Source organism: Madurella fahalii, assembly GCF_045866475.1.
Source record: "Madurella fahalii IFM 68171 DNA, scaffold_6, whole genome shotgun sequence".
Taxonomy (NCBI): Eukaryota; Fungi; Ascomycota; class Sordariomycetes; order Sordariales; genus Madurella; species Madurella fahalii.
In genome coordinates this window covers 3,620,431-3,640,440 of record NW_027263976.1, presented here as the reverse complement: position 1 = coordinate 3,640,440, position 20,010 = coordinate 3,620,431, and the positions used below count along the sequence as shown (strand labels likewise).

General features: G+C 55.9%; 7 protein-coding genes across 7 annotated transcripts; 4 read left to right on the top strand and 3 right to left on the bottom strand.

Annotated features, from left to right (window-relative positions):
* Positions 1-2,715: 2,715 nt before the first annotated feature.
* Positions 2,716-3,243, top strand: MFIFM68171_11112 (uncharacterized protein; the record flags this gene model as incomplete). Its single annotated transcript, XM_071066531.1, has 2 exons — positions 2,716-2,922; positions 3,028-3,243. The coding sequence occupies 2 exons, from the start codon at positions 2,716-2,718 to the stop codon at positions 3,241-3,243; spliced, it is 423 nt and encodes a 140-aa protein (XP_070922632.1).
* A 2,376-nt stretch (positions 3,244-5,619) lies between these two features.
* On the top strand, positions 5,620-7,416 carry MFIFM68171_11111 (uncharacterized protein; the record flags this gene model as incomplete). Its single annotated transcript, XM_071066530.1, has 1 exon — positions 5,620-7,416. The coding sequence occupies one exon, from the start codon at positions 5,620-5,622 to the stop codon at positions 7,414-7,416; it is 1,797 nt and encodes a 598-aa protein (XP_070922631.1).
* Positions 7,417-7,561: 145 nt separating this feature from the next.
* On the bottom strand, positions 7,562-8,234 carry MFIFM68171_11110 (uncharacterized protein; the record flags this gene model as incomplete). The annotated part of the gene is made up of 2 exons (XM_071066529.1): positions 7,562-7,685; positions 7,783-8,234. The coding sequence occupies 2 exons, from the start codon at positions 8,232-8,234 to the stop codon at positions 7,562-7,564; spliced, it is 576 nt and encodes a 191-aa protein (XP_070922630.1).
* Positions 8,235-9,166: 932 nt separating this feature from the next.
* MFIFM68171_11109 (NACHT domain-containing protein) lies at positions 9,167-13,403 on the top strand (the record flags this gene model as incomplete). The annotated part of the gene is made up of 5 exons (XM_071066528.1): positions 9,167-9,550; positions 9,656-9,852; positions 9,923-10,987; positions 11,058-11,156; positions 11,234-13,403. The coding sequence occupies 5 exons, from the start codon at positions 9,167-9,169 to the stop codon at positions 13,401-13,403; spliced, it is 3,915 nt and encodes a 1,304-aa protein (XP_070922629.1).
* A 298-nt stretch (positions 13,404-13,701) lies between these two features.
* Positions 13,702-15,672, top strand: MFIFM68171_11108 (uncharacterized protein; the record flags this gene model as incomplete). Its single annotated transcript, XM_071066527.1, has 1 exon — positions 13,702-15,672. The coding sequence occupies one exon, from the start codon at positions 13,702-13,704 to the stop codon at positions 15,670-15,672; it is 1,971 nt and encodes a 656-aa protein (XP_070922628.1).
* Positions 15,673-15,749: 77 nt separating this feature from the next.
* On the bottom strand, positions 15,750-17,317 carry MFIFM68171_11107 (Rhodopsin domain-containing protein; the record flags this gene model as incomplete). The annotated part of the gene is made up of 5 exons (XM_071066526.1): positions 15,750-16,272; positions 16,377-16,750; positions 16,840-16,907; positions 17,011-17,047; positions 17,132-17,317. The coding sequence occupies 5 exons, from the start codon at positions 17,315-17,317 to the stop codon at positions 15,750-15,752; spliced, it is 1,188 nt and encodes a 395-aa protein (XP_070922627.1).
* Positions 17,318-18,451: 1,134 nt separating this feature from the next.
* On the bottom strand, positions 18,452-19,645 carry MFIFM68171_11106 (Gpi-anchored cell wall beta-endoglucanase; the record flags this gene model as incomplete). Its single annotated transcript, XM_071066525.1, has 1 exon — positions 18,452-19,645. One exon carries the CDS (start codon positions 19,643-19,645, stop codon positions 18,452-18,454), a length of 1,194 nt encoding a protein of 397 aa, XP_070922626.1.
* Positions 19,646-20,010: the final 365 nt, after the last annotated feature.

Genomic DNA, 20,010 nt, shown 5'->3' with positions numbered 1-20,010 from the left:
TAAGTTCGTCTCCTCGGTGGCCGGAAGGAGGTCATCGTGTCACACAGCAAACGATTCGTTTGGATGCTTTCAAGTGAGAATGATATCTCCGAAAAGGTCCATAGTATGGTCGCACATCGTGTCCTAAAGTAATTTGTCGAGATTAGATAAAGATGGTTCTAGGACGGGTATCTAATTCGCGGCCTTAGTCTCAATAGCGCGTAATACTTTGATGTTTTGGAGCTTTTCATCCGTCTTATTACAGCCGGCTTCCTGATTATCGACTAGGCCGCTAGGAGTGTACGCCCGCCGCGATCATTGCTACGGACTGGCACAGCGACGACTTAGCGGGAAATGGGTCGTACACCACCTTCTGGATTAGCCGGGATATTGTCGGACTGGACGCGAAGGGGAGAGAGACAGGGAAAACGGGAAAAACAGAGAGAGCGGGGAGAAGCGGCGGCGGCAGATCCGTCTAGATGGCGACGTTCGATGTCAGATGGTCTGCCAGGGAGGGTATCTGGCTCGTTGGCGAGCATACGGCGCCATCCGTCACCCTTGGTACCACGGCATGCGCATACTGGAGCGGGGAGACGGCTGCGTTACGCAGTGCCTTGGGTGTTGCCTACCTTTCAACTATACCTGTCTCTTCAAATCGACGATGCCAAACTGGATACAGAGCTACAAACTCTATAGCCTTTGCATCAACCACGTGGATATCAGCGGTAACGGTGTGGAACGTCGCTTCCGGATTACTATTTACCTGTAGGGAGCTGTAGGGATCTACTTGACGCCAATATACTGCCAGGAATTTCATTCCTGGTGTACACACAACATCCCCACTCCGTATACAGCCATTGGAGCTTCTATCTCATTTTAATTGCTATTACAGGGTATACAGACCCTCGGAGGCAAACAAACACTTGATAGACAGCTCAAGTTTCAGTACATCAAAGGAGTGATCATACTCGTAAACTCGGTGTTCTGTCTTCAGGTGGACAAGCTTGTCTTGTTTAAAGCAAGGATAGGTTGATAATCGGAATAACCGTCTGACATACTGAGGAGCCATTGAACAAGAAAGTAAAAGAAAAGAGACGGTGACGTCGATGCTCTGTATATAACTATTGCGCCTAAGGTCAAGAAGAGAAACGACTGGATAAAACGCAGACCGCCGCCCGAAAGGTGAATAAATAAATAACTAAGGGAAGTAGGATGCAATCGAGTGTTAACTTAGTAAGTTGCTGAGAAGTAAAGTAAAGAGAAAAGTAATAGACTCGCTATCCACTTAGCTGGATGGTATCCATGAGTATCACTTCTTCTGCGGTACAATTGCATCAACAATCTCTCCTACAGTCGGACTTTCGAGCTTATTCAGCTTGTTATCCACCTCTTCGAGCAGTTTCTTGGTTTCCTCGCGCTGTTTCTTAGAGATACTCTCGTCCTCGAGAGTAGTTTCGTAATGCAGTTTCTCCTATATCAACTTAATGCTATATATTTCTTTGTTTTCCCGATTTCCTTCACGTTGTTGTTAGGTTTGGCTTCGAGTCTGTTTTTTCTCTAACGCAACTTGACCAATATATCTTCGAGTTTGGCGTTCTCGGCCTTAGAGGGAGGAGGTGGATCTAGATAATTCCACCTATTCAGCATTTTGAAGATCTTGGTACGGAATATCTTATTAGGTAAGTCATCAAACCTTCCACTTTGATATCAACTTTTCCCTTTATGACTACCAGGTTAAGCTGGATACTGCTGCACACTGTTAGGGACTGGGTAATCTGTGATATATAATTATTTAGGGGGCGTGATCCGAATACATCGGACGCCTGTAGTGTTATAAGATAGGATACAGCTATACAAATTGTTAGGGAATGGGAAAGAGTTAAATGGTTATCAAACTTTCCCCTCGGGGTTCAGCTGGAGAGCGGTGTATATGTATGTGTGTGTGAGCTTCACACCTTGCTGGACATAACACCCTCAAAGACGGGATGGAATCGCCTGTATTTCTGGTTTTCCCAAGGTCTTAGGATGAACAACCCCCGGTAAGCCAAAGAGGTAGCATAAAACTGAAAGGGATAGCCAGGGGCTACTATACCGCGGGACTATTCACCCTTCAAACCCTATGAAGTGCGATTCTTCGCAATAGGGATCCTTGGACATGTATACAGGTCGCATTCCAAACTCAGACACAAAGCCCGAGTCCTCCCAGAAGGAGCATGCTGCATTGAGATAAACTGGAATGAAGGTAGTATGTAGCTGAATAATTGAAACTGCCTGCTCAGATTCCGATGACTACAACTCGGAAGGAATGGATTGGATGAAGGGCTTGACGAAGGCGTCGCCGAGTATCATTCGGAGACCAGGACTTGGGGTATCAAGGAAGGGGATAGCTACGACACAAACGTTGAATTCCGTGTTGAATCACTGCGATCCGGGGCTGATGGTGTAGTGGTTTGGTGATTCGGTGGTTGGGAAGCGTTGTTGCCCCTGAACGCCGATACTCTGCCCCAACCCTGACCCTGACATTCACTCATTGGAACCTTTGCTAATATCTATATAGGTTAAAGAGCTCAAGGACGTGCCGAACTCGGTCTACTTCGAGTGCTTAGCAGGAAGGTATATGAGGGTACTACGAACCAAGATCGTATTGATGTGGCCGAGGCTTAACTATGCGGAAATGTCGGCGAGTTAAAGCGTAAGGGCGAGTAGGAGCATGAGATCGCTAAAATCCACACTGAGATGGCCGTCCAAAAGACGGAGCGGGATATTGAGCGGGCTACGGCCGAGGTACATCTGGCTACCTGTAAGACCGAGCTGAACCGGGATGTTGATATTACGTGTATCGCGGCTACCTGCAAGACCGAAGTTCAAGATGAGGAGCTTAAGCGTGAGGTGCAGATCAAGTGTGCCGCTGCTGAGATGGAGTGTCTCTGTGCCACCGACCTCGTTAAGGCTATAATCGCTTGCGAGTCTCAGTAATAAGCAGCCGACGCCAAAGTGTACGAGATCGAAGCCGAGGCTAAAGCGAACTTTGAGAAGTAGAAGCAATAGGCTGAGGCGGGCGTGTACAAGGTTAAGGTTGATACGGACGCGGCTGCCTATAAGACGAAGCAGGACGCCGAGGCGTGGAGCTACGCCGCCGTTAAGACCGCCGAGGCCAACCTGCAGAAGAAGCTCAGGGAGACCGAGGGTATGATGGCCATGGCCGAGGCCTACTCCAAGATGAGCCAGGCTTTCGGCGGTCCTGCAGGCCTGCTACAGTCATGATGATCGAGAAGGGCACCTATGTCGAGCTAGCCAAGCCAACGCCGAGGCTATCCGTGGCCTGCAGCCCAAGATCAGTGTCTGGAATACGGGTGCAGAGGCCGGTACAGAGGGCGGCGGCGCTGCAGGGTATGGCAACCAGAGCAGCGTTGCCACTATGCGTAACATTTACCGGATGCTGCCACCCTGATGACCACCATCAACGAGCAGACGGGTATTACACTCCCCGAGCGGCAATCTGGCCGTCTGGCTGGGCAGATGTCGGAGCTCCAGAGGAACGAGGAGACACCCAAGGGCAAGCGCTAACCAAAAAGAGGTGGTAATACGTAGGGGATTGCCTCTTCAATCGCTAATTTTTCCTTACATATGTTGGATGGTAAACGGGGGAACAATGAAGAACCATACGTGGTGGACAATTTTGAGGCTTTGCTGGGGTGTCTCTTTACTACTACGTTTCAACAGATGCCACACTGGAGTTCGTGTGGCTTTGTAACTCCTAGGGTGGGCGGCGGTTTGCGATGGCGTTCTTCACATACCCACAGCTGTTCTCATTTGTTATAGTTTAACTTACTGGTCTTATGTAGAATCCACATGTGCAATTATTTGATGTCTGGGCTACCTTCATCAAGTCGTAGCTGTTGTCTCCCAACTTCGCTATTTCAACCTCTGCATTCTATACTATGTACCTGATTGTCTTTGCAAGCGTGGCCAGGGGTTCTGTATTAAGAGAACGACTATCTATCCACAGTGGTGTTCGATAAAGAGGTTAGAGCTTCCACTAATGAGACTTAGGGTTAGAACAGGGTAGATAGTAGGACTAATGGTGGGCTAGGCATATTGACGATGCTCTGGATTGTATAACTGTCACCAATAGCGTACCTTCCTTGATAAGAAAAGAAGAAACGATGGCGACTTGGTTACCACCTGCGTAGCTCATTTCGACGAACCTAACAGCGAATTCTGTACTTAACCTATAGGTATTCATTACGAAAATGCCACACACACATAGGTGATTCTTGATGCAGTTCCTGGCCTTCACCCCCCATCTCTATGTAGTGAAAAGCATTATGCGCAGTAATTGCGAAGTCGCTGCGTTGAGAACCTTTATTCCTGTGGAAGACTGATGCTATGCGGACATGCACACCTAGGTCCCTTACCTTACACAGTCGCGGCGGCCCATCACTTATAATCTTACTTCAAATATTTGCCTTCCCGGTGTCCGCGTCGCAGAAAAGCCCACCATTTGAAGCCACGAGGTTATAGTGACCAAGAAATATGAAAAATGAGACTCATAGCATCGACACAAAGTGGTTGAGTAGTATGGTTGCAATTGGACTGGCAGCACAGGATCTGAAGAGGTCTCAGGATCCGCTGGCCTGCATGTGAGCGCACACGGTCAAGCAAACAAGTAGAGGGGCGGTGGCAGGATGATCGGAGCCTGCTCCTGAATAGGACGGAGCTTCCGGAGGGAGCCGGCAGTGGGTCGAAAGGATCGGTCGGGTCGGATTGGAGGGCCTGTGTCGCAAACGCCGGACCTTTGGGATTTAACGTTGCATGAAAATATGGGCACGGTTCGGAGATGCAGCTTAACAAACAGGCAATTGACGGGCCGAGTCTGCCACTAAAAGCCTGCCAGCTTAACACTGCGAACTATAGTGTAGTTGATTTTCGCCGTTGTTGGGCTGGCGAGGTGACTTGGCGCTGCTGGCACCTCAGCCAACTTTTGTGCCAAAAAAGATGTCTCGGGCTTGGCCATGTGGACATGGCACGCTACGTTTGCTCCAGCTGGCAGTGAGACCTGGGCTTGGACTGGTGACTAGGGTCTCGCCCGGCATTAAGCGCTTGGGGTACTTTAAGGGGCGGCCACACAGAGGGGCAAAGACCACGGGACAGCCAGGGGCCGTGGGGTAGGGCGGCACAGGCTTGGAGGCGAGGAGACCGACGATTGGATACGTGCAATCCAGCTTCCCGAACGGTAATTCCCTGCCCAAAAAGGGGGGTGTTGGTAGTTTGCCATTCTGCAGTGGATTAAAGTCATGCTCAAACGCCATACGGAAAGATGCCACCTGAAATCAGTTTTATATCAATGAGCTCGTCCCGTCGACCCCCAGGGGCCCCTTGCTCATCCACACCGGACTCCCTCCTCAAATACAAGTCAAGCCGAAGCAGAGCTCCAATAGGGGGCACGATATAGGCTAAGTGAGCAAGGGAAAGAACTTCGCCTTACAAGTCCTTCCCTCCAGAACCTTGGTGGTTAGGTGTCCTTCCCTTTGGCAAGAGCGACGAAGGGATCTAGCACTTCTCCGAAAACTCCCGTGCAGCTATCACCATCGGAACTGCGGTCACAGCACTGCCAACAGCGTGCCAGTCCAGACAGCAATGAGGGCTCTCCGGTCCCTGGCCCTCCTGGCCAGCTGCGCGTGGCTGCTAGTGAGCGGGCAGACCGACGATGTATGCCGCGCACAGGACCGCACCTACAGCACCGAGTCGGTTCCAGTTGGCAGTCACCAACCTGCCGATAAGATGAATCCCGTGTCGGGCGCCATAAGTAGCAGATTCTACGTCACAGTGGTCAATCTCACGCCGCATCGCATCAAGCTGGAGAACACGCACTCGTATCAGATGGACATATTCGACTTTGGCGACGTGCCCCAGGGGCGGGCCCGCCAGAACAGAGTGAAGTATCGAGGCACCTGGTACACCGGGGACGACGCCGGCGAGGCTTACTACCGCATTGACGGCACCGACAAGCGTTTTGCCTTGAGATTGAAGTCGTACATCCCCGACTCCAACCCACGCCGCGTCGTCCTCGATCTCAGCGGCATGGGACTGGGTCAGCGAGAGTACGTGTTCCCAGGTGCCGAGACGGCAGTGTCCCTCGTCATCACGGGCAGCGACCGCTTCGGTTTCCAGGCGTCACTGAGGCACGGCCCAGGCAATTGGATGCGCAGAATGTATGATGTGATCAGGGACCGGCCGGTTCGTCACCTGGTCATGCCCGGCACTCACGACTCTGGGATGAGCAGGATCACCGACAAGATCATCAGCATCGGTAGCGAGACCAATACGCAGAACCAGGGTATTAACATCTATGACCAGCTCCGCGCGGGCGCCCGCTGGTTCGACCTTCGGATCGGGTCAGTTCATCCCAACGACGACGCCGGGCGCAATAACGGTTTCTGGGTGCTACACATCAACGATGAGATGGCCACGCTCGCCATCGGAAACTCGGGCGAGTCCCTGGACGATGTCATCAGCGAGGTAAACCGGTTCACCAGCGAGAACCCAGGCGAGATCATCTTCTTCACCATCCGTTATCTCGTTGGGCGATACGAGTTCCCGGACCGTGGGCCCATCATGTGGAACAAGGGGATGGTAGACGCCTTCTTCTCCAAGCTGCGGGCCATCCACAATCGCTGCCCCAATCTGGACACAAACACCGGGTTCCAGAACCAGAAAGCGTCGTATTACATGGACCGGAACGAGGGTAAAGGCTGTGTCATTCTGCTGCTCAATGGCCGGCTGGAAGGCGACGTGCCGCGGGAGTCGCCCGGGGACGGTATCTACGACATCAAGCGCATAGGCATCCGAGATCACTGGTCCAACATGAAGGATGCCAACGCCATGGCGCCCAACCAGATCGACACGTGGAGGTCGTTCAGACGCGGAGGTTCCTCGGACTTTGGCAACCTCCACATCTCGCAGTGGCTGGTGACGCCCGATGCAGTGGCGTCGACGGTCCTCTCGCTCCAGAACTTCGCCATCCAGCCGACGAACCCGTCGCTGTACTGGGCCGGCGTAAACGGCATGGATCCGGAGCACTGGCCTAACGTTCTCATGGTAGACTACATTGGCGTCCAGCAGTACGACCAGTGGGCATGGGACCGACTTAGCGCTGAGCTGTACACGCTGGCAATCGGTCTGAACCTTTACATGGCCAGCGAGAACTGCGATATCCACAAAAGGCGTTCTCCGCTGCTCAGGGTGCGCAGTCTCAGCGCGGGGGGTGAAGAGCACCAAGCTACACAGTGGAACGGCATCATCTTTGTCAACGGCACGACCGTCAACAGTCCGCCGCCGACGCTGCATCCCGGGCGCGCCGAGATCTTGAGGAATGGCACCGTGTTCGGCAATGGCACGGTGCTGGAGAGGAGCATCCCGAACCCCTGGCTGTAAATACCCACCTACGATAGTCTATCAGTCCTGGTAGTCGTTAATAGCATCCCAACCCTTAATAATACAAACCATCCTAGCTCATACAAAACCCTCCATCACACATTCCGGGAGAAGAGTAGTAGTAGGAAGAGGAATACCTAACCCCCTAATCAATCTCCGCCCTCGGCTGGCGCCCACTCGGCCCGCTCTCCCCGCGCCCATCGACATCAACCCCCCTCTTCCGCGCATCCATAATCTGCTTCCTCGCAACTTCTTGCTGCGCCTTCTTCCTGTGATTGGGAACATAGGTACGTTAGCCAACCTCGCAGCCCCCACACCTTCAGGCAACATCGAACAGGCCAAAAGCAAAACGAAGACAAAACTCACCGCTCCAACCCGGCCTCGGTAGCCTCGAGCGTCACCTGCCCGCGCCCCCGCCCGTGCGGGCTCTGGCTGCTCCTCCCCATCCCCCCGCCGCCGTGCGCCGTCTTCTGCGTGCCGGCCTTCCTCTCCACCGCCCGCGCCACCTCCCCATCGGCCAGCGTCGCCATCTGCTCGTCCGCGTCGACGTTTTCGTTCTGTCTCACTGCCCCCGCGTCGCCCCCTTCTCCGGACGGGCGCTGCGTGCCCCTCCGCTCGCGCTGCCCTGTCGGGACCCCGCCGCTGCCGCTGCCGCTGCCGCCTCCCGCCCGCTGTGGGGCTTGTTGGAAGGTGTGCGCGCGGTAGTCGAGGTAGTCGCTCCCGGAGCCCTCGGTGCCAGACGTGGTGGCTGGCGTGTCGGACACGGCGAACTCGGAGAGGTTGCGGGTTATTGAATGGGGGGGTTGTTGGGATGACATTTTATGGTGGAAGGAAGGTAAGTAAGGTAAGTAGCTACGGAAGCAACCTGTGGTGATGATAATGCGCTGTCTGGATATTGGTTTCCGTAACTTGGGCGTCCGTGGGGGATATAATGGTAAGGAACTGTTTGTGTGCAACGAGAGTGAGGTGTGTGCTTGATATACAAATAGTAAGTAACTTAATTCATACAAGGCGGATGATGTCGATCAATGACGCAAAGGGTCGCCCCACGAGTCAACCCACATTCTTTCTTCCCTGTCTGCATTTTAGTTTGCTGTCGGGATCGGGAAATCATCGACGATTTAACCAGGTGGCTTTATGCTCTCTCGCTCTACGTCAACGGCCGTTGCTTTTCTATTGGTGTCGAGCTCCGGCGCTCCGAGCAGAGCACGAGATAATACTTAACGCATAGAGCATAGGGACAAGGTTCAACAGCAGATATTTTGTCTAATTGGTGAGCAACTCAACTTAATCCGCTGGTCGCCATGCACGGCAGTACCTAGACGTGCAAGATCAAAATGTATTTAAATATATATTCGGTGTATCGCGTGCTGTATGAGACGTTGTTCGGCAGGCGATCATGTGCGGGTTGTTCAAGGCCTGTCGAAGGTGGAGAAGCCGAGCGAGTTGGCCTTATTGGTTGCCTGCTCGTAAGGCACCACACTACAACCCCGCCGCAATCGGGGAGGCGTTGCTCTCGTCTCTCGACAGCCTTCCACTTGCGATCAGCACCGCCCTTCATCCGAATGATCCAATTGCACAGACCTTCCTGAGTCTATAAGTGCTGTACCTTAGGCAATTGTTTGTACTGTACCGGCCGCATTGCCAAAGCCTGAGTCCCTCCCATCGCTATTAAGGCATCTGGGGCTTCGGAGACGACCAAGAGCCAGGCACTCCAAGGCCCCAACGCTCGGCGACGATAGTAAAGGCAATGCCCGTCATTAACGATGAATTGGGCTCGGAGCCAAAATCTCAGATTGCTCTTCAGAGCACAGTATGTGCGCAGTCAGAGCCTACGAGCATCGGAGGCGTCGGCCAGGGCATCCCGGGCCCTTTTGAGCCTGTCCAGTCCATGCCCAAACGCGATATATGGGCTGCTGCTCTCGAGCGTCTCAGCCACCAGGATCGCGAACGATTCGGTCTCGCAAAGACGGGACAGCGCAACGCTCACGAGGTTCTGGTCGAGGTCCTCAAAGCAACAACACAAAAGAAGAACGAGTGTATGGAGAAGCGGTGGAAAGTGGTCATCAAAGGGCGTGCGATTATCTTGCGCGACGTTGTCGAGAAGATCTCGGTGTGGGTTAGCAAGGTCTTGGTACGTATCGGCTGCTCTCCTTTCGTCGCGCGGTCCCCCTTTCCCGAGGCCCTATCAAGGAGGGAAGGCTTGGGATGTGCTGACAAGTTTTCCAACTCCATTCAGAAAATCGGTGACATTGCTGTCCAATATGACCCCGGACAGGCAGCGCTGCCCTGGGCCGCTATACGGTTAATTTTACAAGCAACTGTGAATGACGTTGAAGTATTCGGATGGGTGCTCCAGTCCATCGAAAGTATTGCAAACTTAATTGCAACCTGCAGGATCTTCGAACTGCGGTACACGCAGCATGATGCTTCCAAGTAAACCCGCCCTTCGATTACTATTCGCTATGCCTGGATATAAAAGCGTGAGGCTAACCGGCCACCCTAGGCTCGACATTGTCGACCAGCTCTCCAACGCGTTGGTATCGCTGTACACAAGCATTCTCCGTTACCTTACGACAATCCTTCACTACTACTCTCAGGGATCGGCAATTCGCTTCGTGAAGAGCGTTGTATCTCCAGTCGCCGACTTCGAGGCGGCATATGCCCCTATACAGGCCGCAAAGGACGAGGCCTGGGCGCTCGCTCAGCTCGCCGAGGCGGAAAAATCAGACCGGATTTTGTCCAGCCTCGACCGTATTGAAGGCAGTAATGATCGGGCAGCTACTACGACCATGTTTGAAACCCTCGGAGATGCCCTGAAGGAACTCCAGGAGCCTATCGCTCGCGCCACCATTCAGCTCGCAGATATACACGACGGGCTCAAGAGGGAGACACGCGCCCGTATCCTCAGGGCTATCTCTCCAATCCCGTACGGAGTGCACCACAAAACCGCCAGAAAAGGCCGGCTGGAAGGCTCCGGGCAGTGGCTGCTGCAGAAACCCGAGTATCGATCTTGGCGCGAGTCCAGCACCTCTTCGGTGCTTTGGCTTCACGGCATTCCCGGATGCGGTAAAACCAAGTTGACGTCGCTTGTGGTTGACGAGCTCGGAGAGTGCGACAATCTAGCCTACTTCTACTGCATGAGAAATCCCGCAGAGCCACAAAGGGGCCAAGGGGCCCAGATCCTCGCCAGTTTGATTCGTCAACTCGCCGGTGTGTCACCAGATCAGCCGATTCTGCCTCCGGTGGTTGCCCTGTACGAGGATGCAATCGCAGGGCTCTCCGACTTTGAAAATCAGGCATGGACAGCGGACGAGACAGGAAGCGTCTTGTTGGAGTTGATGGGGGAGTACCCGGCAGCCACTATAGTCCTCGATGCTCTGGACGAAGTCAACCAGGAGGATCGACAGGAATTATTGGATATCCTGAGTGGCCTTTTGCGAGACTCCCCCAACCTCCTCAAGATCTTCATCTCCAGCCGCGACAATTACGACATCGCACTCCATTTTGAGGGCTCTCCCAACATCTACATCGATGCGGATGACAACGCTGCGGATATCTCCTCGTTCATGTATGTGTAGCATAGCTTTGACGCGTCTTTCAAGATACCACCCATGCTAACCATACTCGTCCCGCCACAGCAACAATCAGTTAAAATCAGCGAAGCTCCTTCACAATCGGCTACCCAAAGATCTCGAAGCTAAAATTGTAGATGCCTTACTCAGAGGCGCCAGGGGAATGTAAGTCACAGTTCTACGTTCCGTGTTCCGGCGACTCCTAAAGTCTGGCCAACCGCTCACTGTGTGGCAACCTCCAGGTTCCGCTGGGTAGAACTGCAAATTCAGTCTCTCCGGCCGCTCAAGGTCGCTGCAGATATCGAGGCTCGTCTTGGTGCATTGCCGGCCACTCTAGAAGGGTCGTACTGGGAGCTGTACCAGACTATCACGGACTCTGGTGACCATGCTGCAGCTCTTGCAGACTTTACCTTTCAGTGGCTGATGTATGCACGGGACACTGTCACCGCCGGCGTGGTCGCCTGCATCGCGTCCTCGGCGCTGCCGGCAGGGTCAGCCGCGGCCTTCACCGTCGCTGAGATCATCGATGTCTGCTCCAACCTCGTGGTCTCCCGGAATGGGTCCTTTGAGTTTGCCCATCTCTCCGTGCGAGAGTTCTTTGAGGGGCTTGATAAACGGAAGGTCGACAAATTCCTGCCCGAGCACAGCAATGGGCATATCGCCATTGCCTGTCTTCGTTGTTTGGATAGCCAGATCGAAATCGAGGGTACCAAGATAATAGCTGCTAAGACGGAATCCGCCGCGTCTTCCCAATCTAAGGATGCGTCTGAGCCCATCGAGAGTGCTGCCCAGCTGGCTACAACTACCGAGTTCGAACACGAGACTAAGGCCGACTCTCCAGCCAAGTGCAGCGATCCGACTGTGCCTGATAAGAGGATCAAGCCTGTTGAGCCGGGAATGCAGTCTGCTGACCGAAACATGGAGAACACGTATCTCAACGAGATCAGGATAGATGGCACCGAGAGCAGTGACGGAAAACCCCGGCCGCTCCCTCCTCCCGGCCAAGATGTGCCGCCATCCCAGCACGACAATACAGAAGCTGTCCTCTACGCTGCCAACCATTGGGTTTACCACGTGTGTGAGAGCCGCGACATGCGGCTAACAAGCCCCTTGGCGGACTTGATCAAGACTTTTCTCATCGCCGAAGCCCCCGGTGCAGACGCTCCATATGCTGTCTCGGAGAAGTTCCGTATGTGGTGTCGGATAATGCAAACCAGGGCCGACCTTACATATTACTGGGCCGAAGAGAAACGACTTCGCGACACTTTCGCAGATCCCCCAAATCCCATCTGGCTTGCCTGCCTTCGTGGCTGGCACGAAGTCGTCGGGTTTCTCTACACAACTAAGTACAAAGAAATTGACTCTCCCCGTAAACTCGAGAGCTTGGACTACGCAGATCCGTCCAGCAATCAGAAACCTGAAGTGTCCCCACTTTGGTATGCCTTGGTGAGCAGCAATACCGCATTGATGGAAACCATCTTGTCGCACTGCGCAGATCCTCTACAACAGCGCTGTACCGTTATCACAAACACGACGCTGGGGCTAGCAGCGGAGAGGGGCGATGAAGGAAGCACGAAAATCCTGTTAGGGACGGAGCACGGAGGGTTGGATGCCGAGGCTGAAGCGTTCTCGGGCGCGGCGGGCAAGGGCCATCTCGAAATCGTAGAGATGCTGCTTGCGCACAATGCTAAGGTATTGTCGGTTGGCGGGTACGCCGCGATGCGCAAAGCCTGCTACAATGGCCACGTCAGGATCGTCACGTTCCTCCTCGATCGGGGCGTTTCTACCAAACAAGGCGCGGCATTCATACACGCTGCTGTCTTCAACCAGCAGCTCGAAGTGTTGCAGATCCTGCTAGAGAGGCGGATCGGATTCAGCGGCCTCTCCAAGGCGCTCATCATCGCCGTATCCAACCACGACCAGAAATCCACCGATCTGCTCCTCAGCCACGGCGCCCAAAAGGAACCCCCAGCCGTCGTGCGCGAGATCAAGGCCGGCAACCTCGCCACAGCCATCCGGCTGATCGAGGCCGGATACGACATCAGCGGTCGGCATTTGCGGCAGCGGCGGACACCGCTGCATTGGGCAGCCGAGCGGGGATACAAGGACGTTGCCAACGCTCTCCTCCTCGCCAACGCCCCTGTCAACGTCTACGATGGCGACCGCAAGACTCCGCTCCACCTTGCCGCGACTGGGGGCCATGAAGGCTGCGTCGAGCTCCTTCTCAGCAACGGGGCAGATGTCATGGCGGAGGACGCGGGTGGCCGGATTCCGCTCGACTGGGCGGAAATCCGAGGACACGAATCGACCGAGGCTATTATTAGGGATCGGATGGTCAGGTTGATGGACGAGCTGCGGAAAGAGAAAGAAGCGCTGCAAGACCACGGGATCGGACCCGGACGAGGGGTATGAACCTCGGCTTCGAGATTGGGGAAGAGACGCGCGATGCAATTGGTTCCCCGCCCTGCTTTGGATGCATGTCGTCTGCCATCTGAAACCTGAGCCATAGATTGCGGCTGATGCACAGCCACGCAACATTATTGCTGGCCCAGGACAGGAGGGTGACATTCGCGCACGGCTAATGATATCGTCTAAGGAATTTCAGGCAAATGATCATCCGGCATTCTATAGAAAGTCGCCAAGTCGCCATGGAGACGGGTCAAACGACCCCGTTCGACGACAACGCTCCCTCTCTTTTTGAGGCCCAACCATGGAACAGAAGCTCCGCCGACACGTCTTCCGAGCGCTAGTCGGCGCTCTTGTGCCCCCGATCATCGCCGCCTTTTACTTGGTTATTTATTTCAGATGGCTCCGGTCGGCAACATCGACTGGCGGCATCGAGACAGGCCCTCCGGGTGCCAGTCTCGTATTCTATGCTTGGTTCATCATCGGCGTGTTCGGTCTCAGTCTGGGCGAGTACGGCCTGGCCGGGTCAGAGGGGGGGATGATGATGGCTCCGTCGGGAAGGACTCGGCATGCCGGACACTTGCTGCTCCACGCCGATAAAACATGGACCGGCCTGGGCGGCTGGTCCAGAGCCATCAGGGCCTACTGGACTTGGCGTGAAGGGCCATCCTTCGCTTGGGCCGTCCTCGCCACGGCAACCCTCATCTCATACATCGCGCTGCCCCTCTCCGGCCTGACCTTGGAGTTGAGAGCAGGCTATGCCGTTGGGACACGGCCAGCCGTTGTACACGGTGTAAATAGCTCGACATTCAACGTGCCAGACGCATTTAACGCGCTTCATCATGCGAGATTGACGTGGAAAACCGGGCGGCTAGAAAGGTTGCCCGGCCGGTCGGTCATCTACACGGCAGAGGCGAGCGACAAACCCCTTGGTGACCTGTCGACTCAGGCCGTGCCACTCATCTTCGTGGGTCCGCAGTCCGACGACATCGTGTCGGGGCGGGCGTGGGGGGTTGCCGCGCAGTACAACTGCTCGATCGTCAGCCGACTAGACGATTTCATCCTCTACAAGTACCGGAACGATACGATCGATCGCGGCAGCGCCAGCGTGCTGGGGGACCGGTACAGACAATGGGAAGGCGCGACATTTGAGTTCCTCAACTGGACCGCTTTCCCCGGCCACCGCGTTGCGGCAAGGTTCGAGATTGCAACAAGTCTCGACTTTTACTCTACTCATATAAGCCCTCGGGAGTACAAGGAGCAATACGTCACCGGTGTCTACGACGAGGCCTCGGGAGACGTGAATACCATCGTTCGGGACTATCCCGGCCTGGACGAGCCGGTCGTCATCGAAGCCGTCCTGTGGCAAGCAATGGAGCCGGACTGGGTGAATGTGATGCCAGGGGTCTCGCTGGACTTGGGAACCACAGTTGCCGACCTGCACGACACCAGCGGCGGGTCCAACTACACCAACCCGGGCGACTCGGTCGCGGCCATCGGCGTGAAGTGCGCCTGCGCGTCGGCCATCGGCCAGGCCACTATCGACGGGCTCCGCCGGACATTTTCCGACTTCGCGCGAGAGACCGGCCCGGGCCTTGACACCGAGGCCGACCGACTCACCGAGACGCCGCTGATCCTCCCCCTCGCCGCCTACCTGATCCCTCTGCAGGCCGACGCCCCGGAGGACTGGGTCGAGGGCCTGTACGCGTCGGTCCTCGCCAACAACATGGTCCGGATCAGGAAGCTGAACGAGTTCGAAACCGATTACGAGGAGTTCAGCGGCCTTCCCCGGCTCCTGACGTCCGACGACCTCCGCCGCAGCATGCTCCAAGCCTTCGGCTCGTACCTGAACCAGCTCATGTACCGAGGCTTCCAGGCCACCACGGTGCAGCCGTCGGGGGGCGACGGTCTGGTCTGGGCCCATCAGTCCCTCGTGTCGGCGGAGGAAACCATCATCCTCGGGTACGGCCCCGTGCCGCCGGCTGTCGTGGCAGCCCTCTTGATCCTCTGGGCGTCGATTTGTGGAAGCCTGGCCGTGTGCTACAGCTTCCGGCGGCGGTGGGCCGAGACGTTGGACAGCTATAGCGTGATCCGCTTTGGTGCCGACGCGGGCAGGAACGGAGCGGTGGATGGCACCGAGAATCCCCGCGAGATGGAGAACTGCTACTGGCTGAAGAGCCTTCCCGGCATGGTCGGCGATTCACTTCCAGGCTACGACTTTGGGTACATCACGCTGGCAGATGCTGTCATTAATAAGGAGAAGCATTATTTATGAGAACCCAGAAAAAAACGCCGTGAGAGAGATAATTTTTCCTCCTAACCATGGAAACCCAAAAACCAAGTTCCCAAATCTCATACATGATCCCAATGCTGCCCGGGCTCCTCGCCCCTCGCGCGCGGGGCCGTGTCGGGCGAGGCATTGGCCGGTTCGGTGGGGATGACGACGTCGCCCTCGTCCTTTCCCCCGGCCTTCAACTCGGCCACCGTTGACGACGACTTCTCGGAGCCAATGAAGGTGGCCGTGGTCGTGGTCGCGGTCGTGGTCATAATCATCGTGGTCATCAGGTCGCTCTCCAGCGGGTCGCGGTGGTGGTGGTGGTGGTGGTGGGGGCGGCGGGCGCGGCGGGCGCGGCCGATCGTCTCGATCCCGCCGGCGGCGTCTTGGCCGTCGTTGGCGCCGCCGTCACCCAGCGACCGCACCAGCAGGCTCGGGAACAGGCGGGCGATCAGCGGTTTAATGGTGGTCAGGCAGGCGCAGGTGACGGCGACGTTCACTTCGACCATGGTCCAGCACGCGATGACGACCGTGCCGGCATCCGCGACGGCCACGCCGTTCCGGAACAGCAGGGTTCGCACGAGGGAGACAATGCAGACGCTGATCGCGCACCAGACGGCGCCGAGGTTAGCACAGCAGCAGCAGCAGCAGCAGCAACAGCAGCAAGAGGATGTGGTTGGGACCGAGGGAGGGCCGGTACGTACAAGAAGGCGAGAAGGAAGACAAAGTACAGGGCGATCTTCTGCCGGCGGGGGATGCGGAGCTTGTGGAATACGGTCAGGGGCAAACTGAAGATGAGGAAGTCGGTCGAGATGTTGATCGCCGAGTGGCTCCAGTAGACGGAGAACTCGTGGCAGTAAGCCGGCCGCTTCGAGAAGTCCCAGAAAGCGTCGAGCGGGACGCACACGGTAAAGAGAGAAGCGATGATCCACGCGTGGGTGACCAGGACGATGCCCAGCATGATCTTGGTTGCCAGGCGGACGTAGCCGTAGTTGATGGCGCGCAAGTATAGACAGAGAATGGAGAGCTTGACAAAGGTCAGGGTCAAGGCGTAGATGATATTGATCGCCACGCTCAGCTGTAGCGGAGCCGAGTTAGTAATGGATCTCCCGGGGGGGGGGGGGGGGGGATTCGCCGACGGCGGGGCATCTAGATGATGGAGCTGACCTTAAGATACTTCACCAAAGATTCTTGAGAGAGCGTCATGAACTGACGGCCCAAGCCAAATTCCAGTTCTGGTGCCAACACCGTCAGTTGGGCGTGAGACTTTAGCTGTCCACCAGCAGTGAACAGGATCCTCCTGTCTGATAGGGGGGGGTAATGGTAGGCTCAACTCACGGACGACATTAGTGGCCGAGGTGGTGACGGCAAAGATCTGTGGTGCTGCGATGTCAGCCCAACACGTTCCCTTGACGAAGGATCCCATCGAAGCGGGGAGGGGTTCCGTAGCCCCCCGTACCCAAGCAAGAAGCAGAAGCCAATCCTCCAGGAGGACGGCCCGGAGAATGACGGCTCTCGACCAGAACCTCATGCCGACGAACACGGTCGACAGGACAATGGTGAAAGCCGCGACGGGCACGACGGGTTGCCCGTAGAAGGCGTCCGGGTCGGGCGGCGGCCCCGGAAAGGCCTCGGTTGCGTTCATGGCGGCGCTCGGCGGGCAATTAAACCCTTACCCCGTGTCTCGCGAGGTCCTCCAGGTGCTGTTCTCGCCCAGAGGCACGTGGCCCCGGCTCCATGCGCGGGCGGGGTTCGGTGGCAAGACGCAACACTACGATGGTTGACGACGGTGATGGCGAGACGTACAAAACAAACGACGACGGCGGGCGAGGTGGGTGGGTTCCGATGTAACCAAGCCAAGGAGGCCGTCTCCAGCTGCGAGGACGACCTGCCCTCTTAACCCCAAAACAAGCACTTCTGGGCGGATCAGGCGCTAGCCCAGAATCGTTCAGCGCCATGACCTGCCGTGACAACCCGGGTCAAGGTTGAAGAATCTGGTTTGTTGGTGGCGACTGGGATGTCAGCTATTTGCAGATTTGTTTCCAGGGATCTTCGGCCCCCGTCTTTCCCCGGACGGCTGGTTCAACCAAACGCACTCAGGCCACGGCGACTGAAAAACCCAACACCGCCTCAACGGTCCGACCGCCGAATTATGTGTGGGTGCCCGCAAATGGAAGCACAACCGAGTACTAGGGTGAGGAGCCGGTTCACTCTCTATTACACCGTAAACGGCTGGTGCAGATCGTACCAAAACCATCGGACAACAGGATCACCATTGGTCTGCTAGTGTACTATTACACATACATGACAAACCGAGCCAGCCCTCGTGTCCAATCCATATAAGGTCGGTGAGAGTCGGCAGCGTATTCGGCTACGATGCAGTTTCCGGAGGCGGGCTACTTTGAGTTTTGGCCAGTGAGACCCATGAGGTTTTTTTTTTTTTTTTTTTTTTTTTTTTTAATAAAAAAATCGAGCAGTGGCACAAAGATGTATACATAGCGGTCGCGAAATACCATGATTATAAACACAAGCCCAACACTGTCTCGAGTCTATATGTATATCCTCTGTCTACTACGTAATATCCCATGTGGAAAGAAGCCTCCAGATCCAGCTGTCGGGAAGCAGCCCGCCAGCAACGAAGAGAGAGAGAAAACAAGCACAAATAAGTTCGCCTTAACCAATGCTAAAGACGGCAAACGCGGTTCTATATTGAACCAAACAATGACATTGATGCAATTCTCGCCATTCCCACCATCATTTATGGTACATGCCCCAGGATTTAGAACAGAGCAAAGACGCCAGCAATCACGGCCAGGCTAGCAACCGCGGCGGCCGAGAGACTCTTTCCCATGGACGCGCCGTTCTCGGTCAAGGGGTCCGTCACGCCGGCCGAGTCAGTAGCGCCGTCGGGGCCAGACACGCCGTTCGCCGGGTCAGTAGGGGCGCTTCCGGCAGCCCCGGTGCTGGTCTGGGAGCCTGTAGGTGAGACGGCACGGCTCGACGTAGCGTCGGTGGGGGTGTCAAAGGTGGTCGGGCAGGTCAGGTCGAACAGGGGCTCGGTGGAGAGGTTGTTGGTGATGGCAAACTTCATCTCGTTGTCGGGGTTCGAGTCGCGCAGGTTGTACCAGAAGGTAGGGACCTTGTTGAAGAGCTTGCGGCAGCCGATCTCGTCCCAGTAGTACTTGGCGTTCTCGACGCTGGCGACGGCCTCGTCCCAGTTGGGGCCAGTGGCAGGCCAGCCCGTTTCAGTAACCCAGATGGGCTTGCTGCCGACAACGCCGGCGACGGCATCAAAGGCGCGGTCAAAGAGCCTACCCGAGTTCCGGATGTGGTTGCCCTTGCCGCTCTCGTAGTAGGGGTACTCGTCAACGCCGACCCAGTCGACGGCATCGATGACGGCCCTGTTGGTGCCGTTGGTCCAGGCATCCCACGTGTCGACGTGGCCGATGGGGACGCTGGCCAGCGCCGTGTCGGCAAACGCCTTCTTATATTCGTTGATGAAGTTGACAATGACGTCGGGCCCAGCACCGATTCCGGCCTTGTTCTTGATGCCCGTCTCCGAGTCGCGATAGAGGTCCTCGCTCCCGATCGACATGCCAATCACGAGGTCGGTGAACCTCTTGCCGTGCTTCTGGACGGCCTTCCGGAGCGCGCTGAGCTCCTTCTCGATGCTGTTGGTGCCCGAAGTCCAGATGCCGAGCAGCAGCTTCGTCTGGGTGTCCATGGCGGCCTCGAAGGCCTCGATCGGATCGTCGGTCGAGTAGGCCTGGACGTTGGTGTACAGGCGCACGGCGTTGAAGATGCCCGGAGCATTCTCCAGGCCCTTGGCAGTCCTGAATTCGGCTTCGAAGTCGGCCTTGAACTTGGCGGAGCGGTCGGCTAATGTCGCGCCCGAGTTGAAGCCGAGGTAGTTCTCGGCCGACGCGCCGGCAGCGAGAACGCCGGCGGCAGCGATGGCTGTCGTGGGACGCATGGTTCCAAGAGGGATACTATTAAAGAGCTTCTGCAAAAGCTTGTTGCAGCTTAACTGCTAGAGGACGACTTGGCACTCGGCAATTGCGTCACACCCAAGAAAAACCCAACGAAGCAGGTTGGTTGTGATAAAAGAAGGGGGGCTCGTCGAGGAGGAAAAGAGCGTGAGAAGACTGCTGCGAAATCAATCACGGCGAATGTGAATCCTGTGGTATGGAAAAGAGCGTCGACGTCACAGGAGGACGGTTGGATGTAAATAAGAAAGCTTTGTAACGAGACGGAAAGAGGGAAAGAATCTTGGAAGCAAGCAGTTGTGAGGTGACATGAAAGAAAACGAAGCGAGGCACTGGCATCTGCCGCTCCCAA